The sequence below is a fragment of the Pungitius pungitius genome, chromosome 2 (genome assembly GCF_949316345.1).
Source record: "Pungitius pungitius chromosome 2, fPunPun2.1, whole genome shotgun sequence".
Taxonomy (NCBI): Eukaryota; Metazoa; Chordata; class Actinopteri; order Perciformes; family Gasterosteidae; genus Pungitius; species Pungitius pungitius.
Window position 1 is genome coordinate 33,819,678 of NC_084901.1, and position 14,777 is coordinate 33,834,454.

The 14,777-nt window shown below is 43.7% G+C and overlaps 1 protein-coding gene across 1 annotated transcript; it reads right to left on the minus strand.

Annotated features, from left to right (window-relative positions):
* Positions 1-148: 148 nt before the first annotated feature.
* gfpt2 (glutamine-fructose-6-phosphate transaminase 2) lies at positions 149-13,673 on the minus strand. The gene is made up of 19 exons (XM_037461474.2): positions 13,518-13,673; positions 12,299-12,406; positions 10,976-11,074; positions 10,740-10,865; positions 10,322-10,380; positions 9,391-9,525; positions 8,588-8,649; positions 7,117-7,196; positions 5,183-5,282; positions 4,366-4,529; positions 3,676-3,771; positions 3,384-3,481; positions 3,164-3,284; positions 2,809-2,966; positions 2,603-2,717; positions 2,309-2,436; positions 1,871-2,038; positions 1,623-1,784; positions 149-831 (listed from the first exon to the last, which is right to left on the minus strand). Exons 1-19 carry the CDS (start codon positions 13,522-13,524, stop codon positions 787-789), a joined length of 2,031 nt encoding a protein of 676 aa, XP_037317371.1. The 5' UTR covers positions 13,525-13,673; the 3' UTR covers positions 149-786.
* Positions 13,674-14,777: the final 1,104 nt, after the last annotated feature.

Here is a 14,777-nt window from a genome sequence, read left to right on the forward strand (position 1 = left end):
ACTATGAACCCTCTTTAGAAACTGCATCAACAATACAATATATTTAAATTAAAATGAAATAACAGTAAAACCGAGAAAGGACCTAATGGGAAAGTCAGATGAAGGCATGACTTTCCGGTGAATGCTAAAAATATTGACGTTTTGGGCGAATGGCTTTCCAGGAACATTGATGTGCAGCAACATATTCTTTTCTATATAGATAAATAAAGAGATTTTTAGCATTTTGAGAACTTTAAAATAAGAGTTTGATTCCTACATTTCCCATTATTCAAAGAGAGGTAAGACGACCCCAGTCAAAATAAGAAAACCATTAAAAACAGGAAAAAGAATAAATCACCTCATTCATGATTCTGTGCATGCATACTACCCATTTGGTCCCCTTAGTGCACAACTGTAAACACTTCAATACACCATATCAAGGCCTTACTTAGACGTTTTTTTGGCTCATGTTGAGATAAGAAAAAGGCACAGCGTGTGGGATGCTTTGGATGTGTGAAGCCTCAATGGCACTGGCTTGTCCACAGCAGTGGATTCATTGGTCAGATTTGGACTTCACATTTCTCTATTTAAAAAAATAAACTAATTGTACAGTATACCTCACTCTGTCAGTTTCTCTCATGCACGCCTTCTTTGTTGCATGCACACATACAAAGTGCCATAACCCTAACCTTAAAACACGCACCCACACGCACACACTCACACAATCAAACATACTGAATAAATTGCACAATTGGACTGTAAATCTACACGGCTCCTTTCTCCTCTGTTGTGCTTCGCATACTGTGATTATTCCACAGTCACAGATTTGGCCAAGTTTCTGGGAAAGTCCACCTGCCAAAAAAAAAAGCACTTTTCACATAAGATGCATTTCTTGTACCTTATCTATGAAACAGACTCTCAGTAACTAGCTAGAAAAGATGGATGAAATGTTAAAAACCCATTGAGTCCCTAAATAGATATAGCTGAGTACATTATTCAAGGACATCATCAGCATCAGGCCCTGAATTAATGTGTCTCAAGCTTCTCTTTAAACGGTTGCAAATTAAGTCAAATTCGATGAATGTCTATAAGAAAATGACTGTTCTTCTCACTTAATTTATTACGTAGTCTTCGTCCCTTATTTTAACGTTTTCTTCTATACATGGAACAAACACAAAGTTTCAAAACAGCAGTCCACAAACCAATAGGCGACACAACGGCCACTATGTTGTGAACATAGATCATGACCGATTCTTTACAACCATAGCCCTAAAAGTCAATAACAAGCAACATATCTTCAAATATTACAACACAAACATTTTTTAGACAGACCAACTGTGGTAAACTGGTCGGCGCGACCACTATAAATTGTGTTAATATTGACATTGCATGTATCTAAACTTCAGACTTAGTATAACATTAAAAGTGATAGGGAACAATATCAAAGCCATTGTCAAATAGATACAAACAATAGTAATAGTTCTCAATATGTATTCATTGTGTATTGATAGAATGAACATGGTTATCATCAGGACACGCTCGCCTCATTCAACGTACGTCAAGCCAAAATGACTTTGACTGTTTTTCATACACAGTGAGAATGTGTGCGTTTTGCTTGAGTGAAATTGGTGCTGATCACTTACGTCATATCCTCGCAGGACAGCCAAGTGGAAGGACAGGAGCTGCAGGGGGATGACGCTGAGGATCCCCTGCAGACAGTCCACAGTATGCGGCAGCTCAATGGTGTGGTAGGCCATCTGACTGATCTCAGGGTCGTCCTGGCAACAAAGGATGATGGGCCGACCCTGATGGAGAGAGTCACGGGCGAGGACGGAACATTAGTCCAATGTTATTGTGTTACGGTAGAAAAATGGTCTTTTCCAGGACCTACCGATCGGGCAGTGACTTGTTGCAGAGCGTTCTGGCACTTGGTGTAGCAGGCGTCCCTCATGATGATCATGATGACCGGCATGTCCTTGTCTATGAGGGCCAGAGGGCCGTGCTTCAGCTCCCCGGCCAGGATGCCCTCGGAGTGCATGTAGGTGATCTCCTTAATTTTCTGCATTCAAGTGAAAATAATCAAACTGATTAATAATGTGACACCATTAAAGTATTATTTGTTTTTCATATTCAACCTTTTATTTATTGCGATTTTTGAATTCCACTTGCTAAGATCGTGGCCAAGATGACGGTGTAAACATATCACACAAGCACCACATAATGACAAAGATAACGTGCCATGTACTATTCTATGTTGCATAGGGAAGAGATGAACACAACAATAACAACATTTATGTTATCTCATCTGATTTCACATTAGTCTACTCACCAGCGCCCCCTCCAGGCAGGTGGCGTAGTGGAAACCTCGGCCCATAACCAGAAGAGACTTCTGCTCATAGAGTTCATCAGCGATGGCTTTGATCTTCTTATCAAGGGCCAACACTTTCTTTATCAGCTCTAGGAGAACATCAGATTGAGCTGTGTGTAAGTGGAGGTATTGTAAAGAAGATACAAAAGACACAGCATTGTGTTGTACAGCTTCATTTGTCTCTGTTTGTGGAACATTTGTCAGTCTGCATTTAAAGATACTGTGGCTCTTTCCATTATTGTTTTTCCGACTAACCGGGCAACACCCTGAGGCCTTCGATGATCTCCATTCTTCTCTGCTGTCTGGAGAGCCTGTCCTCGCTCATCATGAGGGCAAACATGATGAGGGCCACAAACTGACTGGTGTAAGCCTGGACCCCATTCACAAGAAACACTCATGTCAAACATGTCTCTTGTACATATTGCTGTTGCCAGATTGATAAACGGGTTGATCACACCTACCTTAGTGCTAGCCACTCCTATCTCCGGCCCAGCATTGACGTGGACGCCGCAGTCTGTTTCTCTGCAAATGGAGCTGCCGACAGTGTTGGTCACGCCGACCGTCAGAGCACCTTGACCCTTGCAGTAGCGGAGCGCCATTAAGGTGTCGGCTGTCTCTCCTGAGGAAGCAGAAGACAATGATTTAATTGGATAACATTGCAAAATTACGGCACAATGATGCCAAAGCTGGAGGTAAAACACACCGTGGTGATGGTACAGACTTCACACAGAACAATTGTGTTTTCAAAAAAAAAAATCCAGCAAAGCTTAAAACAGTGACCTCAGAAGATATGAGGTTTCTGTGTTTTGTTTTCACCTGACTGACTGATGAAGAAGCAAACGTCGTCCCTAAAAACAGGCGTGTTGCGGTCCAAGAAGTCGCTTGCCAGCTCCACCATGACTGACAGCTCCGTCAGCTCCTCGAGGACCTGTCTGGTCTGAAAATGAAGGATAGGATTTATCAGACCATCTTTGGTAGTCTTTGTCACAGATCGGTGGTCATCAGGCTTCCCGTCATTTTAAGCAGCTGTACTCACAGCCACTGCAGCGTGGAAGCTTGTCCCACAGCCGATCACAATCAGCCGCCTGCATCGTTTGATTTCTTTCAGGTGGTCCTTCAGCCCACCGAGAATCACTGAGGAAGGAAATAGTGGTTCATTGAAATGAGGAAAAATGAATAGTTATAGTCCATGCTTTCTTATTGGTTAAAATAACAAGCTACAGATCCCGTTTCCTGACTTAGCCCATGCAAATGCTTGTATAAGGCATTGGGAACCTGTTCAGCTCTAGATATCTTTCCAAACTGGAGGAAGGACTTGTTTGAATCACCTGTCTTTGAGTCGAAGCAAATCCGTCCCCTCATGGTGTTGACGACGGACTCCGGCTGCTCAAAGATCTCCTTCTGCATGAAAGCATCAAAGTTACCTGCAAAGAGAGGAGCATATTTCTCAAATAAAATGGTCGGTACTTCTCGTGATGTACCAGGACACGCAGAATGTCCCCATGAGACGTGTATAAAGTGGCGAAAGAAGCCAAAGAACAGTTGACGGTTGGATTTGATTTCCACTTCCAGCCAGCAGATGGCGAGAAAGTCTACAGACCGGATGTGCAGCATCAAGTTTTCTTGTATTCAGGTGGGATGTAGAAAGAAAAAACATGAATTAAAAGTATATGTGCTTCTGCAGAATCGTGGGTGACTCACGGCGTCCTTTTGCTTGCTTTGTCAGCAAGTGAAGAACTCCCTCCCTGTGTCTAATCAGAAAGGTTGCTGGGTGTTGTGTCTCTGTTTCTTACAGACTGAGACGTTGTGTTTAGACTAAGCAAGACGGATGGCACACCTCCATCTCTGACCTTGTTTCTTTGGTATGATTGAAGTTGGTGAGATTTTCTCTCTGACTAAATGCAACGTTACCACTGTTGTGTCCGCTCTGTTTCCTGGTACCACAGTGACATTGTAAATGGCTTAAACAATTGCCCTTTAAACTAAGCCGCTGTCTTGTATTTTCACCATTAACTGACCTTTCATGATCTGTTGCAGCTCCATCTGCAGGGTCTGGATGGCCCTCACTGGATCCTCACCATGCTGGTGCTTCACCCGGAGGATGGACAGCTTCCCGGCGTTCACCACTGCGATGTCGTTATCCTCCAGATACAGCACCTTGTTGGTGTGCTCGATGATGGCGCTGCGGGGACAGATCGTGGAGTTGACATGGTGGACTTTGTACACTGGGGTCCTGACGCCTTCAGTTCGGCATTTGCTGGTTGCCGTCTTGTTTGGTTTTTGGAACCACAAACGACAGGAGAGGGAGACTGAAAAAGGCACTTTTAGGTAACCAAAAAACTTGTCATTGTCTGTCATGAAGTGAAAAGACACTGTGAAAGGGGTCAAAGCATAAGTCAGACAATGCTGTGGTGGTGACCTGTCAATCAAAACTTGTCCCACCCTAAACCATAGCCTACTTTATTCTCTATTTTACTCTAAAACGGATCAATCATTTACAAATTGAATATCACGTGTATTGATTGATTACAATCCAATGTTTACAATGTTTACTAATGCAATAAATCAAGTGAGAATTAAGTAATTTTTCAAACAATAAAAAAATATTTTGCAACCGGAGAAGTGGCTCCCTGTTGAGCATTAGAAAGAAGACGTTTGGGGCATTGACTTCACTTTTCAGAACTGGAGGTTGCTGTCTGGTAGAGATGAGACGGACCCGTGCAATGAATTGATGCTTATGTCTGCTGTTCACACTGGTACTGAACTTTCTTCTCCCATTGTTTCCAGTAAGCCTGGTAGAGAGACGGGGAAGGAGACACTGACATCACCTCTCACCTGGCATCAGAGGCAAAGTAATACTCCACAGGCCGGCCGTCCCCCACACAGTCGATGGGGCTGGAGCTGTCGGGACGATTGTGGCTGTTCTTCTCCTGAACTATGGGGTAAGGAGTCAGAGGTCAAGGGTCAGGGGCCAATCAGTCACTTTGCTGATGTGCTCATCAATTGAATTATTTCGCTAAACTTCCACTTGGAGTTAAGTCACAGCCACTGTGAAATGGGTTTGTCATGTCAAGGGATTTGGATTTTAGGTTATGATCAGAAAACGCTCAACAGATAACATCAGTATATATACAGTATATACCACCATATATAACCAATAAATGTCCATGTGGCCTTTGGTTAGAAAATGAACAAGACATAAAACTGTCATTGACATGATGACAAGCATCAGTTAATGGCATTTGGGTTTTTCTTTTAGCAGTGTATTCTATATTTGCCAATAGAAATAAGTGTGTCATCTACTAACAAAATGTTCTCTGGGATTTCCCCATAGCCTTAATAGTATTTAAATAGGGTTTAAAGAAAACTAATGTTTAAAGAAGATGTTTGTCAGTAAATATATGAAACAACATGACAAGAAATGGCCAATATTTTCTTTTAAACTATTAATAGAACGCACCCTGCTTGACCTTATTGGCCCCAAACCACCTAATATTACCTTGAACTTTGCACTGGTCCCATTTGGCCAATTTAACCTGATATTCCAGGTGTACTGATAAGGTAGTAAAGACACAGAGGAGGAAGCCTCCACAAAACCACTAGTGGCTAATAATGCCTAATCAATAAAGCAGATGCTTTTTGTAAGAAGAGCAGCTTAAACAATGCCAGAGAGTCTCGTGTTCCGTTGAGCTGTTGGAGTGAGAAGCACATTCTTCACTCTTCCCCAGGAGAATGTCCAAACCTCTACACTCCACAACCATTCGCAAAGAAACGCTTGGCAACATTTGATGGAAATTTTCTGAGAACGTTTTTTAACAGAATTGTTGCACAATGGATGACAGAACCAGAAAAACAAGCTGAACTCCTTCTACAGCCGAGAGCCGCACTATGTGCCATTCAAGAAGATCTGCTCGTATAACTGTTGTTATCCAAGGAGAAGATGAAGATGAAGCCTGCTACTGTTCATGGTTTCTGCATGTCTCTCTGAATTACAATTATAATTTCAAGCACTTCTAAACAATGATCATTAAACAAAATGATGTTATTTCATAATAACTTAACTTAGACTTAGATAATGTATAATAATACTTCCTTATGTCAAATAATGACCACTTTGTGTATCAAACAATATACAATATGGGAATTGAAACAAAAATAGGGACCTTTAACTATGAAGTATTATGTAGTACTTGATTTATGAAATGCTGTAAAGTGCTCGTATGTTTATAATCCATCATAGAAAGTGTCGCCATTTTAATGAAAAAGCAACGAGTCTAATTTAACTTATTCATAGATGCCATAAAGCTGTTGTTTGCACCAAGTTATTAAAAATGTGTCAATGAGTCACACAGTTCCTCTTGGTGACGGTCCCTTCATAAAGATAAAGACGGGTAGTGTATTATTAGTATTTATTTATTTATTCTGAGTTGATCCAACAAACACCATCCAGCCGCCTGAAAACAGCCCACACCAAATATTTACTCTCTCACTTACAGTGTTGAGCAGTTTGAAGTATTTCTTTTGTATATATATTCACTTCCACGTCAGTCAGAACGCTTGAGGCCTCTGATTGAGTCAGAAGGTGTTGGACCAAGGCGTTGTTTGTGCGGGTCTTTGTCTGCTTTATTCTTTTAAGACGTGTTTAAAAGTGGCAATGAATATAGGAATATAGCTATAAATGGGTGAAGTACTGTGTATACTGTGTACCTACATGGTGTCTGTGAGCATGCAGGGACTCAAGGTGCACTTTAAGCAGAAAGCGGGCTCACCACTGTTGTACTGGATGGGGATGTTGTCAGTCGTCAGCTCCTGCTCGCTGCGCACACCAATGAGCAACGGACTTCCTCTCCTGTGGGGGAAAAGCAGCAAGCAGAGAGCCGGAGGAGGGTTGAGTAAGAAGGGAGAGAGGAGAGGATTAGGCTTTAAAGACACACCAGGTCCTTCACAGTAACTCTCATGCAGTAGAGCTGTTTTTTCTGTCCTCTACTATCTGAAGCTCAATCTGTGAAACGATGAGAAATTAACCGCGTTAGTGCTTCCTCATTGGCTACCGATTCCATGTGGACTTCTCCTATTGGCCACCGCAGGCATCTATCTAGATCTGGAAAGGTGAGGGAACAGACTGTGAGGAGGCTTCGTTGCTATTAATTCAACTGTTACACAGTCATCTGACCACAATGAAAACACTTAATACAAAACCACTTCATGGCCAAAAATCTGAATGAGTTAGTTATTATGCCCCGAAAACCCCGTCCAGAGGAGCACTCTGTGGTTCTCCCTGGTCTCTGTGGCTCGGCTGAGCTGACGTAGGACGACTGGTTGTTTTAAGGGGTGTGGGGCTTGAGAAGTGCAAACAGAAACATGTGGTCGCTGTTCAATACGATATTTCACCCTGAAGGAGACACGGGGAGGGATGGAGGAACGTTAAGGAGAAAGTAAGAGAACGACAGGAAGAACAATAGAAGAGAGAGAGAACATTAAAGAGAGGGGAGGGGGGAGGGGGGTTGATCCTGGATGACGGAGGGCAAATGGTGACTAGCATCACTTTATAATCTAAAACATCCCATCATGCCTCCGCTCGGGGAAGCCACGCTGACTTTTCAACAACCCCCCTAACAAGCATTGGGTCAGTCAGAGCTGTGCACTATGTGGATGTGAGAATCTCTTCTCCTGAAGCTACACGCAGCCAATAGACAGATCGAGGCTTCTGGGAAAAGGTGTTGGTAACAGCCCACTTATCTCTCCCCACTCTGTCGGTTCGCCTCCCACACTCACGTGTTTTCCAATGAACCAGGAAATGAAGATATAATAAAGTGAAGTAATTAAATGCGAGTCTTTCCTGCAGTACCTGCAAGGTCATTTATAGGCAACAGAATTATAAACTCTCTGTTAATGAGTCACAGAGAAGGAGCAGCCCACGGGCCAGAGGCCCAGGGGGGACAGAAGGAACCTGACTCCACAGCGCTGACACATGCAAGCGGATGGGAACGCAGAAAACGTCCTCATTTTACATCATCGTAGTGCGTCATCACAGCCACAACATGTGATCGATGTAGGATAAGCAACAACGAGTGAACAAAGTCTCCCCAAATCTCATTTGGGATTGCTTCATTCATGTAATAACAGTGGTAACTCATCTCCAGTGAGTGTGGCTCACTGCTCAGACACAGGACCAAGGGTGTGTGTGTGTGTGTGTGTGTGTGTGTGTGTGTGGGGGGGGGGGGGGGGGGGGGTTCTGACCTGGTCGACACAGCCTCTCCAGGGAAATGACGGCTCTTAAAGACCAGAGCGAAGGCCCCCTCCTGAGACAGAATGGGGCAGAGGAAACGCTGGGTTTACAACAGCTTCATGACAGACTGAAACGCACCAACCAGGAAGCAGACTGAGGCCCTGACTAACGTCTCTTCTGGCGTCTGCAGCGTGGTAGGGGGGAGGGCCGGGGGGAGGTTAAGAGAAATAAGACCTCTATTGTAGAACATCAGCATGTTGTTTTGAAGCAAAAGGGCCAAACTGTCTATGTGTGTTTGAGTGGTGTTGAGAGGGGGGCGACGAGGGGAGGGCGTTGTGGTTGTGACGCTGTTATCTGGTTCCCATTACTCCAAATCCCAAATGGTTGCTTGTGCCTCCTGTGTTCTTCCGCAGAGAGACATATCCCACTCCCACCCGAGTGCCAATGAAAGTTGCGCAATAAAGCCGAGCGGCCCGACCCATCTCGCCCAGGAGGAACACTCTGTGTGCGACTGGTGATGCTGTTCGGGCGGTTTCTATAGCGACTGTGTTTGTGGTGGTGTACATTCTGTACGTTTCAGTGGAAAAGAGGTGACACATCCTGGATTGAGCCAATGACTGTGCAAGGTTTGGTAGATGGTAAATATATTTTATGCCACTAGGCTACAGGATTTTGGACAATTATCCATCACTGCGATGTGTCTCACTGGTAGATTTACTCACATCCTTTACATGAATAATAGTTTGGGAATCTCCCAGTGTCCAAATAGCAGTGGATGAGCCGTGTTATGTGCTGCTGTGTGTGAGCTACTCACCAGCTGCAGAATGACCCTCTCCACCAGGGTTGAGAAGGTGATGCTGTCATTTTCTCGGTTGTCGTAAACATATTTGGTCAATTTTGGGATGACTTCTGTGTCCGTCTCGGACTCAAACTCGTATCCTTTGTTGATCTGAGGAAGGTACAGTTTAAGTGAATATAAAGATAAACAACCTGAGCATATATGCAGTCATTCTGCAAGATCAGACTGCACCATTTTAGTACTTAAAGGATATCAAAACTGTATTTTCGAGCCAAAGATAGACCGTCTACAGTATGCAATGATATGACATAAAATGACTCATAATGTAATATAAATATAACCAAATCCTCCTGTATTTTCACTGTGCATGTTGCTGTTTGAGTGAGAAATCACCTTACTACCATTCTTTTGATCTCTACCCAGGTGTAAAGTGTTAATCCATCATTGTGGTGATCACCCACTCAAAAGGTCATGCTGCTGTGGCTGACGACTCAAATTAAATGCAAAAATGAATGAGTGCGAAGTAATTTCACTCAATTTTATGTGACTATCACAAATGCTACTAACAAATCCATTCTTTTTTTATTTGACAACGCATATTTATTTATTTATTATCCAGGTTTGACTTTTGCCCAAGTAGTATGTGGCAACAAGTCACTCCTTAGTTAATGAGTAATACTGTATAGTGTCGTCTCTGTAGAAGCTTCTAGTGCTGAAAGCTTCAGGTGTATGTATTTTATGAATGTAAAAAACCTCTTGCAGGGTTTCAAGGGTCAACTAAGCACCAGCTGCACAAACAAATCAAAATGTGTAGCCACAAATTCAAATTCTCCAAACATGGAAACTACGTACAACATGGCAAACAGTCCCACATCTCACAAAGAGACGGAGACGCTTGTCCCTGAGCAGGGACACAAAACAAATTCCTGGCGGTAGGTCCACTTACGAGGTACGCCTTCAGCTCTTTGTAGTTTGTGATGATGCCATTGTGGATAACAACGAACTCTGAAAAGAAAAGTCAGAGTTAGGAGTGGGGCTAAAGGTACAGGTTACAGTACATCATTGTTCTCAAGTCATGAACGTGGCACTCGGATGCCAGTAGATGGGTGTGTCTTTAATTAACAGGAATGGTATGTTAATAAGTATAATAAGTTATGGAGTATCTTAACTGTTTATTTTAATTACTTGCTGAGATGTCAACGCTGAATCATAGTGAAGTCAATCAAAAGAGGATCTTTTTTCGCTGAAAGCTTAAAACCACAATTTTTGTGGATTTCTACACAGTATGTGTTGCAAACATGGTCAGTTAAAAATGAATGGACACGGTACTGTGTACGTGGGCTCGAAAGAACAGGCGCTGTTACCGTTGTTCTTGTCCGAGCGGTGAGGGTGGCTGTTGACAGGGCTGGGCTCTCCGTGTGTGGCCCAGCGAGTGTGAGCGAGGCCAAAGTGTGTGTCCAGCTTCTCCTCCAGGTCCAGGGAGTCCTTCTCTGAACCAGAAAACGAAGAACCCCGTTCTGATGTGAACTTGAACAGACATTGCGACAAAGACAGTCGGGAACATGTTTTACAAGGAAAATATGACTGCGCGTGAACCCACTGTAAAGCTCTTCATCCAGAGCCTTGACCTTCCCCTTGGTCTTAATTATGCAGATGGTGCCGTCATTGGTCGTCTTCTTGGGGCCGTCCACAGCGATGCCTGCCAACACGGGAGCAGGGGGGTGAAATGAGATCCTTTTGAAGTAAGCCAGCACCCAGATTCAAAGCCTTGTGACATCGGGTTTTTGTATGTCGACGTGTCCTTTGCTGTGCATGTGTTCACAAGTGTGCGCATGCATGACGGGGGGGTCAACGGGCAGTCTGTGCCCCTCCCACCCATCGACCGGCACAGCTGTGACACTTCCACCAACCGAGTGCTTGATATGCTCCGACTCAAACATGGAGCATGAGCTACGGCTAAAACCCTTATCAATGATCACTTATTCTGCTACGTTGGAGTTTGCTGTACGGAAGCTGATGCTGGGTCAGCGCCGTTCATGGTTGCGTTCAATTTGACAAGTGCAAGGAAATTCTGAGCATCAAAAGTTCTGCTGGTTTCATTCTTCTGCACCACTGTAACAGTGTGAAATTGAGTCGAGGAAGGCGAGAGCCGGAAAGTTTGCTTAAATAAATCCATAAATAAATCTACAAATAATGAACACAATCCATTCATTTATTAATCCAGCGCTACAATATGAAAACCTAGGTCATTGCTTGTTACCGCCCAATAAACATGAGATACCTAAAAGTGTCAAAAGTTCAATAGTAACATTCCTTCACTGTAAGTAATAACTAATAACTCTTATGCAATTTGACCAGTGTCTGCATCACAGTTAAATAGATTTCAGGCCAGCCAATTGGCTCCTTTCCATCTAAAATCTATTACACAATTAAAACTAAGTCCTCCTTGTTAAATGGCGTTCTATGAATCAGTAGTTACAATGCACACATGAAAAGCAATCAAGTTGTGCAATATGTTTATTAAAGAAGAATGAGCTTCACGCTATACAGTCATATAAGATGGTCAATACAATGTACACTGTAATTATCATACTTTTTAGGGAGGGTTCATGTTTTGACACATTGGCCAGCCATTGACTGTTTTAAGTCAGCTTTCAGCTATGCAACAATTGAGTCAGACGTGGCAGAATATATATTTAAAGACCAATGAAAACAGGCATTTAAGACATTGTTCATCATACAACGTGAACAAAGACATACCTCATGCAACCAATTTTAGGTAACAGGTTTCACCCGTTTTGCTACCTTCATTTCAGTTACTGTTTCAGGTACTGTCAGGTAACTGGACCCTGTGTCAATTTGTAATATCAGTGGTATGTGTGTGTCTGTGGGTGTGTCAGCGCTGTGAGGCCGAGTGTCTTACCTGCTGAATCGTACCCTCTGTACTCCAGCCTCAGCAGTCCCTTCACCAGCGTCTCATATATCTCCTTTCTGGTGCGAGTCACTCGGTAGTTCAGGTAGGCAAAGATCCCTTTTAGAAGGAGGGGGGGAACAGAAACATACTTGAAATGGGGAAGGACTATTTGCATCTGGAGTTCACGCAGATGCAAAGAGCACAGTTGCCCCTTTTGATTGATGGTCCCATCAATTCAAGGTGGTAATAGATGACCACCTATAATAAAAAAAACTCAGGGTGGGGCATGGTTTATCAACTGAAATCAACACGCCTATTAGTTTCCTAAATAAATAATCTTCCACTTACAGTATTATGTTTTCTCTTCATTCAGTACCAATTAAAACTCCCTTTTTATGATGTGTGTTTGCGTGAAGGAATGTTCGGGGGAAGCTCTCCCCCCACAAGCACATTGCGCCCCCGTGTTGCGACAGGCAGGCAGGCAGGTAGAAAGGCAGGTAGGAAGGAAGGAAGGTAGGAAGGAAGGTAGGAAGGAAGGAAGGTAGGAAGGAAGGAAGGAAGGAAGGAAGGAAGGTAGGAAGGTAGGCAGGCAGGAAGCCAGGCAGGCAGGCAAGCAGGCAAGCAAGCAGGCGGGTAGGAAGGAAGGTAGGAAGGAAGGTAGGAAGACAAGCAGGCAGGCAGGTAGGAAGGAAGGAAGGAAGGTAGGAAGGTAGGAAGGAAGACAAGCAAGCAGGCAGGCAGGCAGGTAGGAAGGAAGGAAGGAAGACGGGCAGGCAGGCTTCTGCAGACCCCCTCCGTCCTCCCTTCCTCTCGGGCACCAGCGCAGTGAATGAAGCGTGATTTACGATTTTCGCCAGGAGTTTGGTGCGCGTGACGTTTGAGGCGTTTAAGGGTTTTACATACAAGTGGGTTTAACGTAACGTAACGTAACGTAACGTAACCGGTGCGACTCGCCTGTCAACATTCGGCGGAGTGGAAACTCTGACACGTCACAGGATTCAGAGCCTTCTGTCCGACCGTTTCAGCTCAGGATTTCATGTTTTCATCGTGACAATCACGGGACCGGGGAAACTCCCCCACCCGCTTGTATGATACTACTAACTTTTATTCCTACTTTCTCCGCATTACACGCGCGGACTCGGTGGCAGCGCGCGAGGACCCGTCGAGGGCATTTCAGTGCGCAAAGAAATAGAAATTCCGAAATGTACTCAAAGTGAAGTAAACTTACCACACATGACTCAAGCTTGGCCGTCGCAGTTAGACACCTTTGTTTCCGAGAGACAGCGACTTGTAGTTTCCAGCTGTGGAGATGCTGCTGGCCTGTTAAATCCGAAACGAGTGCCTGCGCACGCCCACATTGTGCTGCTTCCTGGTGTGTGCGCGCGGCCCCGCCTCACCTGTCATCGTCGTCGCGGTGTCACCTGTCACAGAGATAATAGCCTCTATAAACTCTACTACCCATTGGCAGAGCTCAGCAATATTCAATGCAGCTTTCATCCATCCGACCCTTGCTGCTGGGGGATGTGTCTGGTCCTGAAGGCACCTATACATAGTTGAAGGAACTGAGCGACATTTACAGACTATTTACAAGTTGAGATCAAACAGAAGGCCGTCTTTAAAGATGTGGACATGGTCCTGGCAAAGGACCTGGAAGAAAAGGGGGACAAAGTTGCACATCCACTTTACAGCCCTGCACCATGTGACATCCTGGATAGTCCCAGTGATTCTTTAAGTTTCTTTCTTCCAGTCAGTATGGTTCTTATCTCTGTCCAACTCTTAAGGCGGTGAACAAGGACGTGTCAAATTAAATGACACATAGAGGCATCCTGAGTCACAAAATGTTCTTTTGGTTTCATCGGAAATGTTGATGACAATCTTTTAAGATCTTCTGGATTCTGGTTTCTTCTCAAAGGATTTCCCTGGAATTAGAATCAAGGATGAATTCATGTAACAACTTGGGTCAAACCACTAGTATTTGAATGCGTTTCCAAGAAACCCACATGATGTGATGATGTGGCGTTAGTTAATGAGCAATAAACAAATGGGTCACCTATTTCTACTCCTGCTACTGATGCAAAATGAAATAAGAAACGACATAAACTCATCAACGTGTTCATATCAACTGCTTTTTATTATAATACGTAGCTTATTTGGAGCCGTAAACTGAGTCCTCTTTCACCTCCAGCGCTCCTATGCTGCCATACACTTTCCTTATCATCTCTGAATGTCTGCTGGACTCTGGAACATTTATGAATTTATTAGCCCATGTGGTTAGATCGAAACATGTTCTAGGTATATAAAAGCATTCTTCTATTGTCCGTCCTATTAACTGTCAATTGTCAGGAGTAACAAATGAAATAGAAGTCCCATGGTGGACTGGTGACAGCAGTAAGGTCGTCTAATTGGAATCTTAGCTCATACAAACAGAAACAAAAAAAAGAATTTGACAATTGATTAGCAATTATCATTCTGTTCTAATAATTGACTC

Excerpts from the sequence above, each read along its gene's own strand:
- gfpt2 (XM_037461474.2), bottom strand. Across the intron at positions 9,526-10,321 it reads AAGAGCTGAAGGCGTACCTC|ATCAACAAAGGATACGAGTT; the intron begins GTAAGTGGACCT and ends TACCTTCCTCAG. Across the intron at positions 2,437-2,602 it reads AGGCCTCAGGGTGTTGCCCG|AGCTGATAAAGAAAGTGTTG; the intron begins GTTAGTCGGAAA and ends ATGTTCTCCTAG.